The sequence below is a fragment of the Numenius arquata genome, chromosome W (genome assembly GCF_964106895.1).
Source record: "Numenius arquata chromosome W, bNumArq3.hap1.1, whole genome shotgun sequence".
Lineage (NCBI taxonomy): Eukaryota > Metazoa > Chordata > Aves > Charadriiformes > Scolopacidae > Numenius > Numenius arquata.
In genome coordinates this window covers 27,489,325-27,508,340 of record NC_133615.1, presented here as the reverse complement: position 1 = coordinate 27,508,340, position 19,016 = coordinate 27,489,325, and the positions used below count along the sequence as shown (strand labels likewise).

Genomic DNA, 19,016 nt, shown 5'->3' with positions numbered 1-19,016 from the left:
GGTATTTAAAAGATGGGTAGGCATAGTGGTTAGTGACATGGTGTAGTGATGTTTTTTTATCAGAGTTAGGTTGATGGTTGGACTAGATGATCTTAAAGGTCCCTTCCAACCTAGACAATTCTAGGATTCTATGTGCTTGTGGATTTTGTAGCAGAGTTATATTCAAGATGAGGTAATAGCAGTGGTCATTATTGGGAGAAAAAAAAAAAAAATCATCAGTATACTGGAAAGAAACTAGAAAGCTTTTGTTACTTAGTCTAGGTGCTGAGGTTAAACTGGCAGCTCTCAGTGCAGCCCATCTATTCTAAGTGTGTTTAGGTTTTTTTTACTGTACCAAAACAAAGTGTTGCTATGGAAATGCCACAGTGTGGCAAACAAAAAGGCTATGCAACACTTATTGTTTCAATAGGTCCAAGACAAGTATTTGCACACTGAGCAATTTGGGCTGTGAGACCAGTGCAGAGAGGTAATCCTGCTCTGCTTGGATCATCCTGCTTAGAGCAGGATTTGTTTCAGTGGGACTAAGCGGGGCATAGTAGCAGCAGTCATGCCAGCCTCTGAGCAGTCAGGCTATCTGGTTGTCTCTGACCTGGCCGTGATTCACCACTCTCAGTGCAAAGGCTGCCACAGTTACTATTTCTGCGTAAGCAAACACTTCGGCATATCTAGGTTCTCACATTGCCAGCTCAAATCCTGTTTGGATGTCGTGTTGCAAATAGTGGTGTTGGTGGCCAGTGAGGTGCCATCTGGATACTGTGCTATGTAATGCTTCAATGTGTGCTTCTCAGTAAGGATCAGTGAAAATGCTATTATATTCTTCCTGGAGCACTTTCCCACCTGCACCACTAGGATGAAATGTAGATTATTCAGCCTGATGGTTTCAAAGCTGGAGGAAATACCACCTGTGTCCTAACAGGACTCTGGGACCAGCCAGTGTGGTGCATAGTATGAGAGCTCAAGTGATGACAGCACATAAACATTTAACCCCAAATTAACAGGATGTTTCTGTTTTCAAAAGCTGCTCATCCTTTTGGAGTCTGTGACTGCCTTGTAGATGAGTCAACAGTGAAGGAACACAAACAGTACTTAAACTGTCATCTGAGTATGAAAATGGGTCAGATAAAAATGGCAAGTCACAGCTCACTGAGCAAGAGGTTAATCACTGAACACCATCTTAATGTTGCCACTAATGTCTTTTTGGATCCTCAACGCTCAAAGCAAAGTTACAAATGAGCGCTAGAGGAGCACTTCAGGTTGTTATACACAGCCAGAAACCTTTCCTGTAATTCCAAAAGCTTAGACCAGTGATCCAAGAAGTCTCTTTCAGTTAATTAAGAAACTGAGCGCAATTTATACTGTGTGTTTTCTAATACTACTTCACAGCAGCTCAAGGAAAACAAACCTATAGTCTGGCTTCTTGAAGGTGGTTGAGTTTTAAGTGATTCTGCCTCATGAGTTTGCAGGATGCCTGAAGAAAGACTTTTGTCCTAAAACACTTTTTAAATACCACATGTTCGTGATGGATATAAAGGACAGATGGAGGACTGTGAAATAAGTCTGAGGCCTCTCATTGGAGCGATCACAATCAGACAGCTGATTAAGTTAGATTGCCTTGTTTCAAAAATCAGAATTGCTATGCTAGATAGTCTTGAGCTATTTCACTGTGTTTTGGTTGGAGTGTCTAGACTTTGGGCCGCTTTGTCCTTGTGAACACTTCTGTCCGGATGTTACTTCCTACTTGTATGCCAAAACCTGGATTTTAGTTTGTCTTATCTGCTCTAAAGCTGGGCTATTTTAAAGCCCATTTTGAATATGACAAAAATGATGGGTCTTTTTATAGAGACAGAATACAGTGTTCGGGAGAGATTCAGCTTCCAGTTGTGTAGACATAATCTTGTCACAAGGGAAGCTGAAATGTTGGGTATATTGACTTCAAAATATGTTCGATTGTTGTGTTGTATGTTTGGGGTTTTTTAAATAGTTATGAGCTAGAACATCAAAAAAACCAAACAACAAAAAAACCCCACCAAAACCAGAATCGAGGCAATGAAGTTCAAACAGATTCAATGTGTTTCTGATCAAGTAACTTCCTTTGAGTCACCTGGTGTAGTTGGGGCAGCAGAGATAAAATAACTCCTAAATACAGAAATGTGAGTCTTAATTGAATGCATTAAACTCGTAAGGTTTTTTGATACACTTTCTGCTTTTGATCTTAGGCCCTTTCAGTTATCTTGATGATGTCCCATTTAAGATAGGAGACAAATTCAAAACCCCAGCGAAGGTTGGATTACCCATTGGTTTCTGTCTGCCTGATTCTTCTCAGCTTGTCAGAGAAGTTTGGGTAAGTAATGTGTTTTGCCTTTCCCCCTAGCCCCCAACATGTGGTGCTATATATTGCAAGTAGTCACAGTTTGCACGTGTTCAAATGTTAGTCTTGTCAGTCCTGTAGTGTAATTTCCTATGTGTTATGGTTTGAAGAAGCCACAACAATTTATTGTTGTTTAGACAATCATTCTATCACCTGATGACTCCTCCCTACCTGGGAAAGGAAATGGGGGGGGGGAACCCAAGGAAACTCGAGGGCTGAAATATAAAGAGATTTAATAGAACAATACAAAATAATTAACATTAATAACAGTAAAGAACCAATCTTGATCCCCATCCTAATATAAAATGTACAAGGGTTATACTCATGCAATTATATCAGCAGGAAGCTGTGCACTCCCAGCAGTGGACAGCAAATGTCGGACACTGCTAGTGCAGCAGCTTGGGGAGGAAAGGAAGTTCTCAGGGGTCCGGCACCAGGGCAAGGAGTTCTCAGGATTGCAGCCATCAAGGGAGAGAGAGAACTCCTCGGCAAACTTTCTAATTTATATTGAATGTGACATTCGTGGTATGAAATAATCATGTTGGCCAGCTTGGGTCAAGTGCCCAGGTTTCACTCCTCATCCCTGTACCTGGCAAGGCTTGAAAACACTGAGACCTTGAAACCCACATACCATAGCTGGCTATAAAGTAAATATTTTCATGAATTCAGACACTAGAGTCTTCTAAAAATGTAGTTTTCCCAAGCATTAGAAGAGACCTTACTGAAAAGTAAAATTACTGGAAGCGAAATGAATCCTGTGTCGGTCAAACCAGAACAGTATGCCAGGCAGTAGTTGCAGAAGATCTGTTAGAATGTATAGAAAGATAAAAAATATGATAGGGTGTGCAAAAAGTTTCTACTTAGCATTTTTAAAAAAACACTGAAATAAATGCTATTAGGCTATCTACTTCAAAAAAGTACAATGTGTTTTGTAATAGTTATAGGTCTAAATGTTACCCTGACTAAATTTGAGTAGCATTTTTAAGAGGAAAAATGGAAAGAACTGATACACACATGCTATGGCATACTTGCAGAATCTTGTTTGAGGTTAACAAGTGTTTCTATGACCATATTTTATGGGTTCTCACAATAGTGGGATGAAGAAATACAGTTCCAGTTCTTATTTTCTGTGTAGTTCTGAGTGGGAATTCTTCTCCAGCTGTAGGACAAACAGGTTACAGCTTGGTATGGATGGCTTCCAGGAAGAGCGTGTCTCTTACCATAAACGCTTGGTAGCATAAAATCAATTGCTTTAGCATAACTGTTGAAAATCTAATCTCCAAATGCAGGTTGTGATACAAGAAATCTAATTGAACTATGTTTTCTCATTTGGATCCTTGATTTTCCTTGGTTGGTCCAAACTAATGATTGTTTTCACTTCAGCTGTGATGTTGCTGTAGATGGTTTTGCCTTTTTTTTTTTTCCCCACTGCCGTACAACTCATCCACCAGAGAGCTGGATATCTCAATTACCCTACATCATGGCTTATTCATTATAACCATTAAATGGTTACATGATTGTCCTAATACACATATTTCTACCCAGTTAAGCTGGTGTGGGAGAGCTAAAGGAGACTCTGATGTCCTATTGCTGGCCTCATTGTGCGATGTGTCCATTAGAAAATGGCAAGCTGAGGCTCAAGTACAGTATACCCAATTGGACTGCAACACCTTGCGTAATATGATGTGACTATGTATACTACGCGTCTCGCAGTGCAATTTGACTTCTCTATAGCTGTAGTGAGAGCAGTTTAAAAAAATAAAGTGCAGGGAAGTAAAATTGCCCAAAGCCATATTTTATTTTTTTTTTAATATAAGTACCCCCCATTTTCTAATATTAAAAAATAATACATTTTTGGCCAATTTGGGGGGGAATGTGTATGTGTGTGTATATATATAAAACCAACATATACACACAGAAAGCTACAATAGCTCTGCTCAGATAGCAAAGAATTTGAGTAGTGCCCAGCATTTCTGCCAGTGAGTTGTTTTTCAAAGTTACCTTGTTGATAAATTGTGTATCACACCTCTTGGTGTCTTAGAGCTAAGGGAAGGGAAAACTGTTATGCAGTTGAGACGACAGGTCTCCAGGATCTCATTGGAGCCCACTATAGGACAGGATGTGATGTAACCTGTAGTGAGTCCCAGAAAAGCCTAGTAGGGGCCTTGCAAGCCTTGCTGGCTTGTTGCCCTTTAGAGCTAGGAATTTGTATGACCTAGCAGTCCCATAAGAGCAGCACTTCTGTTTGGTTATGTGCGATTATCCTTATGATATCCTTATGACTTCTTGTGAGTCACAGGTAGGTTATACCCTGGACTTAGGCTGTGTTCTCTGAACATTTTGTGGTTATTTAAAGAACATTTGAGTCTGTTTATTCTTCATAAGATTTTAAAGCTTTAGGTAGATTTAGTTTGTTCAGAATTTTGTCCTTTCAACCAGGCCACTATGGTGGCCAGTAAACTGGTAGTGAGTAGCTTACAAATGCCTTCCTGTGCTAACCTGGCCCTGAAGGAGCTGATGTTAAATGAGAAAAGCTTGTGGGATCCTGTCATGCCAGTAATTGCAGCATTATCTGCTACTGTAGGTAGTTATCATTGGTGTAGCCAGTATAACCCCTCTGGCTGGTGAGCCATTTGCACTGAGGTAAAAATACCAATACCTCTTAAACTAGCGGGTGTAAAATATCCAGACTAATATCCAGTCCCTTAGGAATCTTTTAGGGGGAACTGAGCAATACTGTGTTGGTCTTTGGATGCAGAAATATTCTGCCATAGTCTTGAATGACTTGTAGAACTTGTGTACAGGGGATAGTTCAGTGGTGCCAGACCATCTAGTAACACATTAGACTTCCCCTTGCTACATCTGTTGTCTTGGGGGGAGAGGGTGGGAGGGCTGTGAAACTGATCTTAGGGTGATCAGTAGCTCTAAAGCAATACTAAATGTAGGAAGGAGGCAAAATATGGTATTCTAATCCAGACTATAGACAAGTTTTGCTGCTAGAGGCAAAATGAACTGCTTCTGGTATTTTCTGGCTTTGCGAGTTTGTAGGTTATAAGAGATGCTGGGAAAAAATTGATGCCTGTCCATGGTAGTTCATGTAGCTCTTATTCTATGTTACTTATCTTGCTGTTAAAAGTAGTGGCTAATATCCTTATAATTTATCATTATTTTTTTTTTCTCCTTTTGCTTTTACCCTCGATCAGTATGACTTCTCACTGGAAAAGAAAACAATCAAGTGGGCTGAAGATATCAAAAAAATTGAAGCTACCCAGAGAGAAGCTGAACGCAAGGCAGAAGAAGCACTAGTGAACTCAAAAGCAGCTCCAGAGGTCAGCAACAAAATGGGGTTCTCAGAGGGACCTTGCCCTGATGCCATGCCTCCTCCTATTAACCCCATCCTCGCTAGCCTGCAGCACAATAATATTCTTACCCCCACGCCAGCCAACAGCAGTGCTGTGAAGCAAAAGGTTCTCAGTCCACCTCGTCCAAAATCAGACTTCAATCCAGCTGATTTTGAATGTGAAGAAGACCCATTTGACAAACTGGAATTAAAAACTATTGATGATAAGGAGGAATTAAAAAATATCCTTGAAATTCATGTTGGTACTACTGGGCCAATTGTTGCCCAGCTGTTGGATAATACTTTGCCCAAAGGAGAGCCTGAGTCTGTGTTGCAAGATGAGGAAGTTCTGGCATCCATAGAAAGGGCCACGTTGGACTTCAAACCTCTTCATAAACCCAATGGCTTTATCACTTTACCACAGTTGGGAAACTGTGAAAAGATGTCCTTGTCTTCCAAAGTGTCCCTGTCCCCTATCACTTCAGTGAGCAATATAAAATCCCTGTCTTTTCCTAAACTTGACTCTGATGAGAATGATCAAAAATCATCAAAGCTCATGAGTACTTTCCACAGCTCTACCTGTCTCCACAATGGCACTTTGCTCAGCTCTTTGCAGACATGTGCTCAGAGTAAAGCTAGTGAACTGAACGGACACCATATGGTTGGTCTTTCCACTCTAAGTGAGGATGGTGGCATGGAGACATCAACATTATCTTCTTCATCCAGGCTGCCTTCCCTGGCTGTGTCAACAGTTTATACAGAAGAAGAATTCTCTCAAAGCACAGTGCCTACGGTAAACGTGCAGTGGATTTAGAATCAGGGTTGCTGGGGAGATGTGGAGGTGCGGAGGCAAATGCTGCTTATAAAATGTCCTGTGGTTTTAGATTCATTTAATGGGAGTGGTGTGTAGATTATGTGTGGTAGTTCCTCTTAATTTACATGGCAAATTGATCAGTCAAGCAGGTCTTCATGCTGGTAGTTCTGAACCTCAGATTATTACTCTGCAGGTTTCCCACAAATCTGATATTTTAGACCAATTCTGGTGACTTTTCTTTCAGCTTTTCAGCTCTTGTTGTTCGTAGTTGCACATCTTTGAGCTAAGCATATGAGATCTTCTTTGTACAGTCCTGCATTCTGTCTTATCCAACTGAGATGTAGCAGATTCTGAACTACTCTTAGGTTTTCAGTTAAATCTATGCTCAGTTTGTTCCTTGGCTTGCTTATTTATTTGCTGGAAATAGCAGCTTTTCAAGGAATAGAAGCAATAACAGATTAAACACATATGTACTGTGTCATTTAGGGAAGAAAAAAGTGCTTGCAGTTGACCTACAGTGAAAGAATTGTCTCTCTCTCTCTAAATTTTTTTTTTTCCTGAGATCTTTTAAGATTTTAAAATGGATGAAAATGATGGTCTGAAATCTGGTATTTACCCTCTTCCTTGTAAAGGAGGGTGGAAGGATTACTTTGTGGATACCAAAAGCAGTCTTAGGATCCTAGAATTGTCTAGGTTGGAAGGGACCTTTAAGATCATCTAGTCCAACCATCAACCTAACTCTGATAAAAAAACATCACTACACCATGTCACTAACCACTATGCCTACCCGTCTTTTAAATACCTCCAGGGATGGTCCCTCAACCACTTCCCTGGGCAGCCCATTCCAATGCTTAATAACCCTTTCAGTGTAAAAATTTTTCCTAATATCCAATCTGAACCTCCCCTGGCACAACTTGAGACCATTTCCTCTTGTCCTATCGCCTGTGACTTGGGAGAAGAGACTGACCCCCGCCTCTCTACACCCTCCTTTCAGGGAGTTGTAGAGAAGAGTAGATGTCTTGAGGATCATCTCTGATCACTAATGTTACAGTTGGTTGTTGTACAGCTCTGAGACAGGAGTTTGATGCTTCATTTCCTCAAACTTGTAGCAAGTTCTAAAATTAGTTTGGGGACACTTAACTTCACACCAGCTGTTGTCTTTGTCTCTTTGTGAATAAAAGCAGAGATTTGAGTAAGCTTGTGGACTTTTTTTTCCTAAAGAACTGAAGATCTGGACACCAATACTTATGAAGCCTTGTGGTAATTGTATAGTCAAATCCTCTAGCTGGCTCTAAAATAATCTGGCTTCTGTCCAACATAAGTAGTGGTTCTGTGGCCTTACTGGCATACTGAATGTTTTTGTGTGACACCATGTGCTCCGAAACAAGTGACATTGCTTCTCTCCTGTTGTTCTTTCTCCTCTTTTCAGGCTTAGGTAAATGCATTATTAATCGTGAAATACACTATTCTGGCAACTAGTGTATTTGTCAGACCACAGCAGAACAGCTGTTTATTGATCACTAGAACAAATTTAATACAGTAAACTTTGGATAGAAGCAGCAATATGTTAAGCAACTGCTTGCTGCTACAGATCACAGGTTTGAGAGGTGATTTTATGTAGCTCAGAGGTGAAACCTCCAAAGTATGACACATCTCTAGGGATTAATATGAAAGATCACTTACTAGATAGATGGGCATTCAGATGGCCAAATTTTCATTCTAATTATTCAAATCTCTATTCTGGATTAAAAATTATTAAAGACTAAGAGGGAAGGTTTATTTTTGAGAACGCTGTAAGAGAAGATACAAACTGATAAACAAAAAATAGTCTTACTAGGAGAAGTAATAAAGATCTTCATTTGAAGCTATTTCTGCTTTGGAAGTAGCAAACCAAGAAATAGGTATGCTGACAGAATGAAGTCTTGGAAGTGAAACAGAAAGAACTCAGAATATACTTGTTTCATATTTCTACAATATGGTCCCAGTGGCTGGAAAATGACAGCTGAGCTGCAAAAAACTGAAGTAAACATAACAAAAATCCTTAGAGTATGAAAATGATAGAAGGAAGTCAGTCATCCCTGTGGTTGGGAGCAGAAGGGTTGTGCGTCTCTTTTCTTCAAGGTTATGCAAGAATAAGCTTGTCCTTTTTAGAAAGCCTCAGGACAACTATATGTCACAGTGATTTTTTTTTTTTGTTTGTTTTGTTTTCCACAAGACTAGAAATTTTAAGTGGATTTCGAGTTACCACTGGAGTTTATGCTTTACCAGTGAATTGGATCTAGGGTTTTTTTGGATGGAAATAAAGTTGTGATTTCTCTGAGGCTGCACTGATTCTGAAGCTCAGTGGTTTGCTTTTGGCAGCATTGTCAGAGGGAGAAATGACTAGTGAAGACAACTGGTTGGAATTAAATAAAACTGGTCAGAAACCTGATTAGCATGGTGCATTTTATTTAGAGAAATCTCTGGTTATGGGAGGATGGGGCAGAATACATACTGCTACACTAGTGTGACGTGTCTGGGAACAGCAGCTGCAGGCAGGGCTCCCAGCCTCTCTATGAAGTCCCTAAAAGCAGGCATAGCATGCAAGCACATACTGAAAGCACTGCATGTCTGCTTCTTGAAGGGCACTGAAATGCAAGTTTGAGATGTAAGGGAGAGTGGCTGCTGAGTGATCAGTCCTAGCTTTGTCCCTTGTAATTCCTTTAGGAATTCCCTCTTCCGCTAGAAGTCACTGACCACAAGCACAGGTTGTCAAGTTCAAGTAGATGGAGGAGGTGGTTTTCCTGGGTTCTTGAATCTCTGGTGTTAGAAGCAGTTTTGGTTTTCCTGGCTGCAGCATCAATAACAAAGCATCATCCTTCAGTTTGATAACCAGCTGATTTCAGGGCCACGCCAGACCCCCATTTCAGTGTATCCCATATTCTGGTGCTTTTTGCTCTGGCAAAAGTGCCTGGAGGAAGGGGATGTGTAAAGAGCTTTGAACCCTTCTACCACCATGAGGAGAGGTTCTTGGGTAAACCAGTCCATCAGACTGATTGTGATTTCTTGAGCTTTGTCTCCCAGAAGATAAATTCTTACCCTTGAGATGAAAATGGGCAGAAATGCAGAACAAAGCCTCCTCCTCCCCCCCCAAATTTGCCAAAATCATGATATATGTTCTCAAAATTGTTTTTTCTATAAACAATTTTTTGTTGTTGTGGTGTGTGGGGTTTTTTTTGGTTTGGGCCCAAAGAAGGCTTTTCTGAAAGAAGTGGACAAGCTTTCAAGCAATCTATGTTGGCTTAAAGTATTAAGGAAAGGCAATAAATGGAGGCTCTTGGTCCAAAGTAATTCCTTGCAGTCTTTTCTAATTTGATTTAAAATGCAGGAAGACTTTTAAATGGATGAATTGAAATGTGCAGATTTGAAGGGACAAAGTTCTGACTTTGCACTCCTGTTATCTTGGGCAAAGTAGTATAAAGCGGTGGGTTGGTTCTGCCCTCTGGCAACCTAGTTCTGTAGAAATGGAGCAGATGTACAGCAGGGAACATTACCCAGCCTTGTCAGTATACTGGGAATGGGACCAAGTGTTGGGTGTTGGTTGAAAAATCACATGTTCTTCTTAACCAGTGTGCCACATTGCTCCTATATGGCGTATAAAATGCAGTGCTTTGAGAGTAGAAAAGGGGTATATGTTTCTTTTACTGCTTCTCGTGGTCAAAAAGAAATCAAGGGAAGTCTCTATGTGATGACTTTAAAATTATCGCTGTCATTCATACAGCGTAGCACTGGGTCAAGAGCTGAACAGAAGCCAGCATGTTACACTGAGCTGTATGAATATGTAGCAGTCACAGTGACAGAATAAACAAGCTTACAATTGTTATGAGGGGGGACGCATACTTCTTGGAGTATAATCTGTTTTTGTAGAGTGCTGAGATAAGAAATGATCCTTATGATGGCTATTCTATAACTACACACAGCTGTGTAACGTCTGCATCTCACGTGTGGAAGCCTGATCAGACCATAAATCTCCCTAGTATGGTAGAGTTATTCCCAGATCTCTCCTATAAAACCCTTCTCCCCTGGCTGTAGCAAATTCCACTCACTGGTGCATAATGTTTATAGTCATCTTAATCGTGTGTTGTCCAACAGGTATACCCAGACTACAAGGAAACAGAAATCCCTGTGGTAAGATCACAAATACTTGTGTGCTTGCACTGGATCATGTTTCTGAAAATCTCCAGAAGTAGTGTTCCTTTGAGTACAGAAAATCATAGATGATGAGTAAACTTGGGGTGAAGGAAGCAATCTCCATGCTTCCTCTGAGGTACAGAGTTTGACTATATCATAAGGTTTGGTATTGAAAGGTTTTCGTCCACTGGTAGGAGAGGGTACATTGCAAAGAATCTGGGTTGTTGATTGTTGTTTTGAGGGTAAAAAGAGTATGGTGGGAGTCAGACTGTGTGCACTGCTTGGTTTCATCCTAACAGTGAGTAACTTCCCAAGGGCAGTCTAGAAAGCCTCTCGGATTAATTACATGAGGTATCCTGGTTCTGCACTAACCAGAAACAGGATGTGGGATGCAGAAGATGACCATGACCATTACCCTCAGCCTCTGGATTTTCCCCTTTAGGTAACGCACCAAAATTTCCAAGTGTCTGAAGTGCCCAATAACACCAGCTGCACGAAGTGGTCAGGTGGCCCCGCTCCTGAACTACAGCAGGTCCTCTCCGCTAGCGAGAGGCAGTGTGTAGAGACGGTCGTCAACATGGGGTACTTGCCTGGGAACGTCCTGAAAGCCATGAAGGAGAAGGGACAGAACATAGACCAGGTAAGAGCTTGTGCAATGGGGAAGAAATACTTGATTGGATGCCGATTCTGCTGGGAAACAACCTTGGATTTGCAAAAAGGATAGGGGGGAATACTTTTATTCTAACAAGGGGTTGCAGCCTGTAGCTGCTGTGATATTAACCACTAGAGAAGTTGTCACCTGGCAGTAAAGGCTTCCAAAACAACAACAAAAAAAGAGTGTTTGTGCATGTTTCTGATGAGAGGCTGCTTGAGTCAGCCACACCTGTGGGTGCTAGGTCGGAGCTGCTCTGAGCTTGAATGGGCCCTTAGCTCCACATGAAGCTGGGAGAGGTACTGGGCCTTCCCAGGAGCCACAAAACCATCTGAAGGAAGCTTAGTGTGGATCTACACCATGCTTAGTGCTGTGTGACAAAAAAATCCCAGCCAACTTCCCTTGTTCTGAGCATGGGTTAAGATGTCGATGTCTTTCTTTGTAGAGAGAGATTGGCCCTTGCAGGCTTATGACAGCCCTGCAAGGCTCTCGCAAGGCACCACTGACCAACTTTGTGTGCTCTGGTTGTGGTGCTTCCTGCCTCGTAAAGCAGATCATGTAGCATAAAGCACTGCAGGGTTGAAGCATGGCTCTGGGTCTTGTATCTGCGTCAAACATTTTAAAGCAGGGAGAGTGTGGCCAAACTTTCTGTGCTGACCCTAGGCAGGCTGTGTGCTGTGCCTGTCACCTGGGGAGGAGGAATGTCCCAGTGGCTTCTTTCTGTTTGTGGAGCTGATCTCCTTGCCCACTATCTATGCATCGAGAGCGGTTTAAGCTGTGTGCTGGAGTGAACTGTGGTATCAAAAAGAAAAAAATGCCACTTAGGAGGACAGTTTTACATCCTGCTGTATTTGCAGGCTGTATTCTTTCGTGTACCTAGCATTACCCATCTGACCTATCCATCCTCAGCTTTGAGAGGTACAGGGAAAAGAAATTTGGCAGCAATTTCTGGGTGTGTGAGCTGGGATTTGCAGCTCACTCACCAGTATGCTGAGTTGATCTTAAAAGGCTGACTGCTTTCAGACTGCATCAGCTCTTGCAGCTGATAGGAAGCTAAAAGTTGACACATCTTGACTACTGGACCTACAGTTTCACTTTAAAAACTCGTAGTATAAAAAGCAGTTAAACTTCTGCCTTCTGCTCAGTGATCAGGCATGGAAGGCTAAAGGTAGGCTTCTGAGACTGTTTTGACTAGAGTGGAAAATGATTTTCAGAGCTGGTGGGAGAGCACAGGAGGACAGAAGGGTTCGTTTGTCTTCTCTGAACAAGCTCTTGCATAAAGAGCATCTCGACTCTACTGGGAAGGACTTTATCTCAGTCCCTGGTGAAGCCTGGGGTAGAGTTGTGCTCAGCCCCCTCTGCGTGTACAACCACATGCTGCGAATGCCACTCTGCAAACTCTTCTTCATTCCCCACAGGTTTTGGATTACCGATTTGCACATGGACAGCTTTGTGAGAAGGGCTTTGATCCACTTCTTGTTGAAGCAGCTTTGGAAATGCACCAGTGTTCAGAGAAGAAGGTGAGGGTGCAATGTGCTAAGGAATAGAGATGGTAGTTCCTCTGGCTGATGTTATTTTGACTTTCATGGTAATGCTGCCTTGTTTCCAAAACTGACTACTAAAGGACATCCTTGCGGTGATAAAGTGAATGAGTTAAAGCATTAGAATTCTTCTGTGTTGCTTTATCACTCTCACTTGCATGCTTTTTTATGGGGACAGGATTTTTTAAAATCTCGTTTATTCTGGTGCTTGATACAGAGGAGCAGCAAATTACCTTTCAAACCCTGCCAGTCTGCCCTGGCCATGAATTTTCTCCCCTGTACAAATGCATCTGCCTGGCTGCTCAGCAAATTGGGATAGTGCTCTCTCTGGAAGAAGCTGGAAGATGTTTCTTGGGCTCTGGTTCATTGTCTGTCTGTTTTACCAGCACCAAAAGTACAGAGGCAGGAGCGAGTAGCCAGGGCAGAGAACAGCAGGATCTTTTAAAGCTTGCCAGCCTGTTGTGTTCCAAGTTGTTATGAAATTTTTAGAGGTGCCACCCAACCCCACCAGACATATACTATGCCTTCCTGCCTTTCTTGGATTAGTGATGAGCTTACAAACAGAGGAACAACAGTGTGCAGATGGGAGAAGTGACTGAGTTCAGGAAACTCATTTGCTACTGGCTTAACCCCCAAATTGGAAATGGCTAATCTCCTGATTGTCTATTTTCAACCTGGTTTGGGGAGTTTTTTTGGTGGTATGTCCATCCCATCCCCCCCAAGTGGAGTGGAGGCCCTGTAAATGGCAGAGGGTTCATAAAAGTCCGATCAGTTGATTCACTTGTTGTTACTTTTATTTTTTTCAAAGCTCAGGGAAGATTCGTAGTTGATGTTGGTAGTATTGTACACAGCATGTCCAATAGGATTTGTGCTAATCCCCTAAATTTGCCCTAGATCCGAACAGCCATTTGATAGCAAGGGCTACTGTACTGTTCCCAAAGTCAAAGTAACTTTAAAAAAAAAAAATAAATCAGATGCAGCAGTAGCTGCTAGACTGGGGACCAGTATGACATTAGAGTCTGAATTAGGCCAGGCTGATAAATTTCCTACTGGGAGAGATACCCCCACAGACTGAGCTTTGGTGCCCTTGCTGAAGAGGATTTTGGAAATGCAGGACTGCAAACACAGGGGACTGAAGGTGAGGCTCCATGGGCTACTGTACCCAGAGCTCTGCCAGCTCTCCTGTGAGTGGACTCTTTCCAAATGGAGCTGGAATGGGCTGTACTTAGGGAGTAGGAATCCACCCCATTGGGTGCTCAGTCACTGAAGACTAGCTCTGTGCTAAACCTCCACCAAGCGCTGATCCTCTTTTCTCTTGCAAATAATGGACTATCTGTGTCTTTCAGATCACAGAACTTCTCCAACTAATGAGTCAATTTAAAGAAATGGGCTTTGAACTAAAAGACATTAAGGAGGTCATATTATTACATAACAATGACCAACACAACGCTTTGGAAGATCTAATGGCTCGTGCAGGAGCCAGCTGAAAACACATTTCTGGATTCTCAGCATGCAACGGAGCAGCACTAGCCCTGCCACCTTCGCATCCAGTGTGACTTGCTCTCGGCAGGAAGGAGTCTGACTTTTTGCATACAAGGGAGAGTGACTGAGCAAGCCCACCCACGTGCATCACTCTAACGTTTCTCTTTCTGATGAGACCCAACTTTATTTCTTAAATTAAATTTTTTAAGTGTCCTTTCCTAAGTTTCCTTTTTCCACCTTGGCCATGGAGAGTTTAGACTGCTCACTGGAATTCTACTGGAATTGTACATAGGTAGAGACAGGAGTGGTTTCTCCCCCTCGCTGTTGCACTGGAGTTGGACAGAAGAATACTAAGTTGGTTCTGAAACTAGGATGCTTTGGTTCTTTGAAGCTGCTTTCATGGTGTCTGCTTGTACTGAATTACTCGATTATGTCATAGTCCAGATTAACTAACTGGTTAAATTTGACCTTTAGTGCAATGGAGTTTTATTTTTTTTGGTTGAAAGTTAGTCTGTAATTTAGTAAAACACTGCTTCAGAAATGGTTGCTATGCATAAAGAGAGAAGCTGCTTCCTCTTGTGTGGGGGAAATGTTTTTGGTTTGTTGTGTGTGTGGTTTTTTTTTTTTTAACCTATGCATCTAATACTTCTGCCAGACATGAGCGTTCAATGCTGAGTAGTGTATAAGTTTTCCTGAAACAGGTATGTTGTGAACTCTACCTGGACCTGCAACTCTTGTTGGTCCTTGAACCTGAAGGCAGAGAGCTGGGGCTCAGTATTCTTAATCCCTCAGGTTTGTAGGATATTTAAGACAACGCCCTGCTAGGGAATCAGTTATCTTTTTATTTTAAATAATACTCAGTGTGATGCAGGAGGTTTCTTTCAAGCACTTTCTTTAAAACAAATATACTCACTGCATTAGTTCCATTTTTCACACTGCTATAGAATTACATAATAGCATCTAGTACTAGAGATCAGGTTTGGGGTTGTTTTTGATAGTTCAAAGTATTACTTTGCACATTGTTCAAGTTCTAAATACGTAAAATATCAGCGGTCTTGAGGAATCTTTAAAGTAATTTGCTAAATATTTTGATCCTGCAGAAGAACAACTAATAAAACACTCAAATATAACTCCCAGTGTCATTGTTCCCATCTCTCATGCTCTTTGGCTTCAGCAGATTAAGAACTTGCTGGATCCTGCCCACCCAGGTATTGCCTGCTCCTGTTGGCTTGCATGAACACTGTCTGTGTTGGGCGGAACAATCAGAGGTCTCTGGGAAGGCGGCTGCAGTGGTAGAATGTGCTGCATTTTTCTGTAACTTATTTTTGTTTTGTTGCAGAAATCAAGCCTAGGGATCCAAACTCATGCTACAGCATGGAGCTGAGAGCATTGGACATTGGGAGAGGAAAATGACTTGGCTCATTCCCTCAGTTCAGGTCTCCTGAACTATGGCAGAGGGGGTTGGAACTCGATGATCTTTAAGGTCCCTTCCAACCCGAACCATTCTGTGATTCTACCTGTCTGTGTCTTCCCTGGCGACACTGCTCTTGCTTTGTCAGTGAGGTCTCTGGGTTTACATCTGTGTTGGGTTTGCATGGCCAGGTTTTGGTAGCAGGGGGGCTACAGGTGTGGCTTCTGTGGGAAGAAACCAGAAGGTTCGATAGAACCATTGTCAGCCAGCTCCAAGATGGACCTGCCACTGGCCAAAATTGAGCCAATCAGCAACAGTGGTAGTATTTCTGCGATAACATATTTAAGAAGGGGAAAAAAATTGCTGTGGAAGAGCAGCCAGAAGAGTTGAGAATATGTGAGAGAAACAACTATGCAGACACCAAGGTCAGTGAAGAAGGAGGGGGAGGAGGTGCACTAGAGGCTGGAGCAGAAATTCCCCTGCAGCCTGTGGTGAAGACCATGGTGTGAAGCAAGTTGCCCCCCCTGCAGCCCATATTGGTTAACAGTGGAACAGATATCCACCTGCAGCCCATGGAGGGCTCCACACCAGAGGAGGTGGATGTGCCCTGAAGGAAGTTGTGACCCTGTGCGAAGCCCACGCTGGAGCAGGCTCCTGGTAGGACCTGTGGAGAGGAGCCCATGCTGGAGCAGGTTTTCTGGCAGGACTTGTGACCCATGCTCCAGCAGTCTGTTCCTGAAGGACTGCATCCAATGGAAAAGACCCATGCTGGAGCAGTTAATGAAGAACTACAGCCCATGGGAAGGACCCACATTGGAGAAGCTTGTGGAGAACTGTTTCTCATGGGTGGGGCCCCATGCTGGAGCAGGGTAAGAGAGTGAGGAGGTAGGAGCAGCAGAGACAATGTGTGATGAACTGGCTGTGACCCCCATTCTCTGTCCCCTTGTGTCGCTTGGGGGGAGGAGGTAGAGAATCTGGGAGGGAAGCTGAGCCTGGGAAGAAGTGAGGGGTGTTTTAAGAGTTATTTTTTTTCTCTCACTATCCTACTCTGGTAATAAATTAAATTTATTTCCTCAAGTTGAGTCTGTTTTGCCTGTGACAGTAATTTCTGAGTGATCTCCCTGTCCTTATCTTGACCCATGAGCCTTTTGTTGTATTCCCCCCCATCCAGTTGAGGAGGGGAAGTGATAGAGCAGCTTGGAGGGGATTAACCTGGTGGCTTAGGGGAGAGGCACTTCTGAAGAAACATGTAACAAATGATGCAATGTGATGCGGCTTGAATGTTGTTTTGGGTGCTGTGCATCACTAGTTACTCTGGTACTGTCATTCTCTCCTGTCAAGTTACAAACAAAGTTTAGCCTGGATGTGGGGAGGTCCTGCTGATAGCTGGTGTGAGGCTGGGCTCTGCCCTGCCGCTAGCTGGTGAGATGACTGCATCCCTGGTCACACTTAACACCTTAGGGCTTTTCTCATAGGTTCTCAGATCAGATTGACTTATGTATTTGGCACTGCTTTAACTTTGTCAGAGGTTGTTCTGGGTCTGGGTGCCTTGGTGGAAAGGCTTGTGAGAAGTATAGAGGTTGTGCTTTGAGTCAGAGACCCCCTGAGCTGCCTCCTGATGGTTCTGGACAGCAGCAGCCTGGTAAGGACTCTGATGCTGGAGAGCCATCAGTCACCCACACAGCAGCCAAGGCTTCCCACTCTGCCTGCAGATGGCTGGAGACCTGGTGGGATGAGAGGTGCTGCTGTGGCCATTGCCTTGTTTTGAGGATGACTTCTTTCTGGGATACTACAGTCTGTCAAGCAGCAGGAGCTGCAGATACTCTTGTGCCCTAGGGCTGCAATGTGCCCCGAGGCTCTCTGGCTGGCCTCGTGGCTCCCGCAGTGTCTTGGCTCTGCTGGAGCAGCCCTGGGCAGTGTGGGTTGCCAACCCCAGAGCTGACATCGATAGCTTTTCTGCATGGTGTGTGGCTGGGCAGCTCTCCATGTTGGGGAGAATGACAGCTTCTGCTGGTAGTGCAGCAAGACCTGGTTCAAGGGTTGTTCTGCTGCTACTGCAAGCTGTTCAGGTCAGCCACATGTGGCTGGAGGGCAGCTTCTGAAACGCCAGCTATGTCAGCAGGCTAGGCGAGAAGGGAATCTTGTACTGATTCCCAGCCCCAGTTAATCTTTTGCAATCAAACATTTTAATGGGCATTTTGATCATATTTACTTTAATACAAATTTTACCAACATTCTGTAGTAAATTGAATTTTACCAACATTCTGTAGTAAATTGAATTTTACCAACATTCTGTAGTAAATTGAATTTTATTTTAAATAATGTCAGTTATTCAAATAAAATATCAAGTATCTGCCATGAGCACTAATAGTCTTTGTTGCACCGGAATACAAAAGTGAACCTATTCTAGTTCCATGTTTATTTGATTGTACATAGTCATGCTCTCTTAATCTCTTAGACTGTTGTAACAACAAACAATTTCACGCACATTTCTCAAGTTGAAATAAAAACTATTCATATCAGGTGTCAGTGTGATATCAAACAGCAGGAAGGGAGTGACACTTTTTAAATGCTCATTTAGGACATTTTCACACGAGAATTAAAGCAGTATCTAGGTAATAACTTTAAGAGTGGAGAGAAAAATATTACCGTTTTTGAGCATTGGTAGATTCTGTTGCATACTAGGAACCCAGTTTTGGTATCTTGGGCATGCAGCACTTCAAGCATGTCTGTAGTCCTGTTATTGCTAGGGATGGGTAGCTTTTCACAGCTAGGGCTGCTTTGTTTTTTTTTTAATTTTTATTTTAGTCAAGTCTTGCATTCAGCAGGGAAAAATAAAATTCTGAGAACAGACTGGTAATAAAATCTCACATTTAACAAGGTATAGTCTTGTGGATTGGCTGGATGGTTCCAGTTTAAAAAATTATTATCAGAGCTTGGAATAGTGCTTTTTTGTTGTTTTGTTTATTTGGATTTTTTTTGTTTCTCAGTGTTCCTGGCCATTCCTCCAGGGAGCAATTAGTTCCTGCTCTGGGAACTTGCATTGGGGCTCAGATCTTCCTTTTTCACAGTAGACTAGACAGGAATCACAGGTGGCTCAAAAAAAGCCCCACACCCAAAAAGTCATGGTACTGATGTAGAACTTTTTTTTTTTTTTTTTTTCTGTTAGGAGTCTTCTCCTTACAGTTCTGTTCCCCAGGGCTATGCACTGTGACATTCCTGGGAGTGTTTGCACCAA

At 42.6% G+C, this 19,016-nt stretch overlaps 1 protein-coding gene across 4 annotated transcripts in view; it reads left to right on the top strand.

The window, feature by feature from the left end:
- Positions 1-16,859, top strand: part of LOC141476570 (ubiquitin-associated protein 1-like) — a 30,686-nt gene extending 13,827 nt beyond the window's left edge. For 3 of the 4 annotated variants that reach the window (XM_074165277.1, XM_074165279.1, XM_074165276.1), the window contains 5 exons: positions 2,217-2,341; positions 5,572-6,501; positions 11,135-11,332; positions 12,763-12,864; positions 14,232-16,853. In XM_074165277.1, the coding sequence (XP_074021378.1) occupies positions 2,217-2,341; positions 5,572-6,501; positions 11,135-11,332; positions 12,763-12,864; positions 14,232-14,372 (1,496 nt within the window). In that variant the 3' untranslated portion in view covers positions 14,373-16,853. Of the gene's footprint in view, positions 1-2,216; positions 2,342-5,571; positions 6,502-11,134; positions 11,333-12,762; positions 12,865-14,231 lie in introns of all 4 variants that reach the window. The other variant, XM_074165278.1, reaches the window with a different exon arrangement.
- The last annotated feature ends 2,157 nt before the right edge of the window (positions 16,860-19,016 follow it).